General features: G+C 36.6%; 1 protein-coding gene across 5 annotated transcripts in view; it reads right to left on the bottom strand.

The window, feature by feature from the left end:
* SHC3 (SHC adaptor protein 3) overlaps positions 1 to 5851 on the bottom strand; it is a 90300-nt gene that overhangs the window by 51547 nt on the left and 32902 nt on the right. The window contains exons 1-3 of one of the 5 annotated variants that reach the window (XM_064404764.1): positions 5650 to 5845; positions 4834 to 4973; positions 3416 to 4285 (exon numbers count right to left, since the gene is read on the bottom strand). In XM_064404764.1, the coding sequence (XP_064260834.1) occupies positions 3416 to 3955 (540 nt within the window). In that variant the 5' untranslated portion in view covers positions 3956 to 4285; positions 4834 to 4973; positions 5650 to 5845. Of the gene's footprint in view, positions 1 to 3415; positions 4286 to 4833; positions 5023 to 5479; positions 5846 to 5851 lie in introns of those variants that run through there. The other 4 variants (XM_064404762.1, XM_064404763.1, XM_064404761.1 and 1 more) reach the window with 4 other exon arrangements.

Consider the following 5851-nt stretch of genomic DNA (forward strand, 5'->3'; position numbering starts at 1 on the left):
ATAATGATTTAATGTCCTTTTAATTGAAATATTTTTTGCCTGACTTGCAGTGATTCTTTTGGATGAAATAGTTTTTCCTTCCTCTCTCTTAGATACTATATTTCTATCTGGTTTTTAACACTAGATTTACTCAGGTCTGTTCTATAGTACTGTGTTGGCTTTAAATCTTACTGGCTTTTTCAGACACACTTCATAAAGGCATATAAAACATACAGTACTTTTGGTTTCTTTGGTTTTGAACTGCTGAACAGCAGCACTTTAAACTCATTGACACTTGTTACAAAATGCAGCCACAAGTTACCTGAAGACAAAAATGCATTTGCATTTTGACTTTTGTGCTCTTATTTAAATAAAACAAACTCCAAAATGTCTATAATATTAACCAGTGATACTCATCAGTAGATATTTATCATTTGAAACAACAGATTGCATTGAAACATTTAGCTGTTGTTACATTACTCAGGCATTTTTACACTATTTTTATTCTATGTCTTTGTTTTTCTGACAACATGAAGACTTATAATCTCTTCTTGCAGTAATCATTGCCACTACAGGGAAAGCACTTTAAAGACTTCCAGCACAGCAAACTACTGCCTTTTTTTTTTTTTTCATTAATTCATTATTTGTTAAATAGTCCAGCAGTAGAATTAAGTATGATATCAGTACCTGACTACTGTATATTCCCAGTATGGTTATGGTCATTGTCTAATTTGTTGCTAAAATGTTTTCTGGGGCTGTTTTTGTGAAAAATTTTATGTTATAATATATAAAAATGCAACAGGAAATCCACAGGGACTAAAAGATTGAGAAAGCACCAGCACTTTTATGGTTGAAAACAATTCCATTGCAGCAGACCATGGAGATCAGAATATAGCTACAATTTACCATAAACCTGCACCCTTTTTACGCATTAGTGTAACACTGCTTATTTTAAAAATAAGCAATATGTAAAAATGTGGAAACAGCAGTGAAATTTCAGATTTTTCATACATTGCACATAGGAATTTTGGAATTTTGTGTCTCTTCATAAGATTCCAATGTGAGCTATCAAACTGCCCAATAGTTACAACTAACCCTGTCCTATGACAGATTTTCTCTTTTAAATGTGGATTAATGAGAAAATTTTAACCCAGTGCACATTTGCCCAAAAAAAAAAAAAAAAGGCTTTGCTGGTTAACAACAAATCTAATTTTTGTCTCATTTTACAAATGGCATATGAAATTTTCTGAAAGGCATATGGTACTAATCAAACATGGTATGAGTCCCCCAGACAGTCAGTATAGCCATGAGGTATCCAAGGAATGTTTTCCCTCAGTATACATTATCTGTGTATTGATTTGATGGTCTGATTGGATAAAAGCCTTGGTAGCAAACAATGTTTAAGGATTTGGGAACTGCACTTCTATTCTTATCCATATGGATGCTGCAGTTGCCAAGGAAAACTGAGATAGTTAATAAGCAGGCAAATTAGGAACTAATCAGGACCAGTTTATTTTCATTCATTCATTAACCACTTATTTTGCTATCTATTTTCAATCTGTGTTTTTACATTTAGAGCACTGTTCTGTGATTCTTATGCCAGAAACCATAAAGTTAAAGCAATTGTCCTATTTTTTTAACAGAAACAATAAACTAGATTTCATACATTTTAATGACTAACAAACACCTAAAAGTAAGTTGTTTGATTGATTTTGAAAATTTTTATATACACAGTGTGTATAAATACACTTTCATGTACCCAACATCAATTTCACTAATTAAATATTTGTTCTACTATCTCAGTTAGGTAGGGTTTATTACTAACTGTAAATGTTAATCCACTTCTCTATAACTTTAATTCTCTTTTCAATTCAAAGATATCAGCTTCCTCTAGCGTATAGTAGGTAAACTACTGAAAGGATTAAGAAATTGAATGCTGTGTTTGTTCTTTTTCATAATGATCACTTCAGGTAAAACTAACAGCAGCAGTGTATTCACACAGTCATTATTGGGCTTATACTATTCTAAGCAAAAGAAAAAGTAAAATGGTTGAGTTTCCTGAGCAAATGTGAAAATGGTAAATGACGTCCTGTTAATCAGAGTATTTCTGTACAGAAGAACATGAGAGTCCCAAGACCACTATGCCTAGCATCAGTGGTTTTTGTTTTTGTTTTTTATTGAGACATTTCTTGAAGAGTAACAGAACAGCAGTTTGTGGCTTGAAAGGTAGCACTGACTCCTTTGTAGTCCCAGTAAATTTCAGAGTAGTAAAAAAGACAGTGCAATTTCAATAGTGCTCTGAATCGGCCAACTTACTCAATCTACCACCACCTGCTAAATCTATTATCACCACTAACACAAAGAAATGAAAACTGCTTCCTAGTCTCCCAACAGCTAAATATGCACTCTGCTTTTGATAATAAGACTTGAGAAAAAGCAGTGAGAGTTAAGTAGCAAGGGTGTCACTCAGTTTTAAAGCATCCCGAAATAAAGTCACCTGTGACTCTTACACCTAAAATAAGATGACACTAAAAATAGACCTGTAACATTAATAGCCTGCTGCAAAGCAGTTTAACACTTAAGATACAAAAGCCTCTTGGCAAATGAAATATGGCAACTGAAGAATGAATTCTGGACAATCATGTCATTTTTACAGTTTCTGCACTCTATGCTGAAAGGTGTAACCAGACTTATCTAACTACAAAAAACATTGTACATACACTTATCTCGAAATCTCTACTTTAACAGGTGGTTTCAAAATATTTTCAAAGCATATGGAAACACTAAGTTTACCCTGTAAACTTAAGATCCTCTGCTCTTGACATGCTGTATCAATGAACTGAAAAGAGCAATAACATTTAAAGTGGCTGAATGCTCATTATGTAAAACAAGCTGCATTTTCCTGCTCTACCCACGTTATTTCTAATTGTGAAACAGAATAAGAATTGTGCTCTCTGCTTTACTGCTCTAAGATTTCAAATATCATTTCACTTTAAAAAAACAGTTGCCCTTAGAGGTTTTTAAAACTGAAAAATTCATGCATGATTAACAGCTTTCCTCGCATCAAGGAGTCTTTCTTTCTTCCTGTATATTGCACCAGACATATTGAAAGCCTACGTATCCAAGATATATACAGTATGCTAGATAACACTGAAAACCTAAATTCAGAAGAAGGCTAAAAAACCCAGATCAAATCAGCTTTTAGCTTAGGAACAAGATTTTTACACTGCTGTAGAACAATATTTGCAGGTTTGCTTTAATGTAACAAATTAACTCAGCTTCCCAACCCTTCCTTCCTGCATTTACATTTAATGTATTATGCACCAAAAAAAAAAAAGAACCGAATAGAGATCCTTTCAGCCTGACTATCCTGTCAGCAAAACCAGCAGAGAATTTTTCATTGATAAAAACAGAGAATGGAAGAAAACAGACCAACCTTCACAATGTACGTCACACCAGGTCCCAGGATCTTCTCACTCGAGTGCAGCCATCCTCGAGAGGATTTATTGACAAAACTGCTAGTTTGATTCCAATCTTCACTTCCCAGGTGCATTTCCTCTGACCATGCTTTTTTCCCCATACTCATCTTGCTCACGTCCTGCTGAGAACACGAAGTGGCAGAGACAAGGTTACATGTGTTGTCTGAAGCCCCTGCTGCTGAACTAGAAGCACTCGAGCTTCCCTGCAATTTGGAGACAGCAAGCTCCTTCACTGCAGAGGAGAGGTTTTTGATCCCCAAAAGGCTGCCCGTGCTAGAGAGTTTCAAGTGGGACACTTTATGGATGAGGGTACACAGGGTGGTGGGTCCATCTTCTTGGTCCTTGCGGAGAACCTCTGGTGAGACCAGGTACGAAGGTGAAGCTGAAGTTGTAGCAACTGCTGAGACCTTGCTGTTCATGGGCAAATTGTGAATAAGATCATCAACAGATGTCACAGAATCATTCCTGAAGCGGTTATACTTGGTACGTTGAAGCATGCCCTTCTATCTGCTTTCCTGCATATGTTCTGGCAAATCTGATGCCAATGCAGGAGATGCTTGTACTAACATAGCAAGCAATTCATAACGGCACGGAAGGTTAACAAGAATTAGGGTAAAAAAGAAAAAGAGTGTAAGCATAAATGAAAAAATGTATATTTTTAAGAAATTTCTTTTGGTTCCTTGTTAAGGTTGAGTGAAGTAACAGTTTTCTGTGACTGAGATCTCAGTCCTGCTTAGAGCTGCCAACTCGCTCACAGCAAAAGCATGACTCACACAAATGAGAAGGACCCTTTTCAACAAAAGGCTGTGAACACTGCAAATCACTTCCTGTAGCCAAAAAAAAAGGAGAGAGAAGGAAAAAAAAACCCACATCCACCCACTTACAGCACACTAGCACCAATCAATTCTCAAATTCCCTTTTCCTATCTTCTCAAACAGATACTTCCTCCCAACCTTTAATTCCTATCCCCTCCCACCACCCTTTTAGTACCACAGGCAATTACCTCTAAAACTGAATTAATAGCCTTTATGAAACACCACACTTTATTCATCTGTTAAAATGTTCCACCTCACATATTTGTGAATCTATAAAGAAATCACAATTAGATAGCAAATATCTGGATAATATTTGCATACATATAATCCCCCTCTCCTGCCCCTGCAGCAGAACACAGACACCTTATAGGTTCTCAGAACAGATAAGCAGAACTAAAGACTATATATATTTTTTTCCACAAAAGCAGCCTAACAGTGCTTTTTTGTCAATGCAGCCCCTCACAGAAATTGTTATATTCAAATTTTGACAGAGAAGTAAATCCCTCTTCCCTATTACTTCACAAGAACATTCTATTTTAATGCAGGAATTACGTAAGTACCTATGTGTGAAGAAAAGTATTTTTCTGATGTCCAAAACAGGCTTAATAGACGTCTTTTCTTTCACAACTGATTTTCATTCCGAAGAAAGACATGAAGAGGGTCTTCAACTCACAGGAATGTTTGGTTCAGTTCTGAAAAACTGAAAAAACCCTGAGAGAATATTAAAAAGGTAGCAGCAAACTGACACCCTGCAGTGAGAGAGAAAAAAAAAAAAAAGCCTTTATTAAGAATGAATGTCAGTCACAAACACTTGATCTGGAGAATCAGCAAAACATGCAGAAAACCGGTATTTCACTTCTTCTACAATTTCTTTAGAAGTCCAAATGTGTACAGCATTGTGAAACACAATGCCCATCACAAGTCATATGGCTTTTTCCTATAAATCAATCTGCTTTGCAAAACATTTTTTGATGTAGGACAACACACTGCATTATACACAAATTCAGACCAAAGAAGTTGCGTAGTGCAAATTTTTAAAATAAATTACAAACTACAGCACAACTTAAAGGAAAAAAAGCCTACGGAATTCCTTCTTTCTCCCATGACAAAAGGCTGCAGTATACAAACTGCAAACACATTGGAACAGCCGGCTTAAATACAGGTATTTAATTAGTATATTCATGACATACTGAATTAAGTCAGCACCTCTTATCCCAGCAGTGATGAATAATGGCAATGTCCTAGTCAATGTAAAGCAGTTTTCTACTGATCTGCAGAAGAGCCTTTCATCACCACGCTGCAAACCTGCTACAGCATCCTCACAGCATTCATTCCTCTCGTCATCCTCCTAGCACAGCAACAGCAAATATACACACCATAGCCTATTTTTACGTGTCTCTATTGCCCAGAAAACCCTACTGCTCCCGAACGGCTCTCTTCATTAGAAGCGGCCAGCAGGACTGCAAAATGTGAATGAGATGCTGCGCGAGTGAATGAAAGGGCTGGCTAGCATCCCCACATTTCTGTGAATGAAGCGAGGCCTCGCAGCCTCTGCCAGGCAATCCCTTGGGTGCTCAC

This window comes from Passer domesticus, chromosome Z, assembly GCF_036417665.1.
Source record: "Passer domesticus isolate bPasDom1 chromosome Z, bPasDom1.hap1, whole genome shotgun sequence".
Lineage (NCBI taxonomy): Eukaryota > Metazoa > Chordata > Aves > Passeriformes > Passeridae > Passer > Passer domesticus.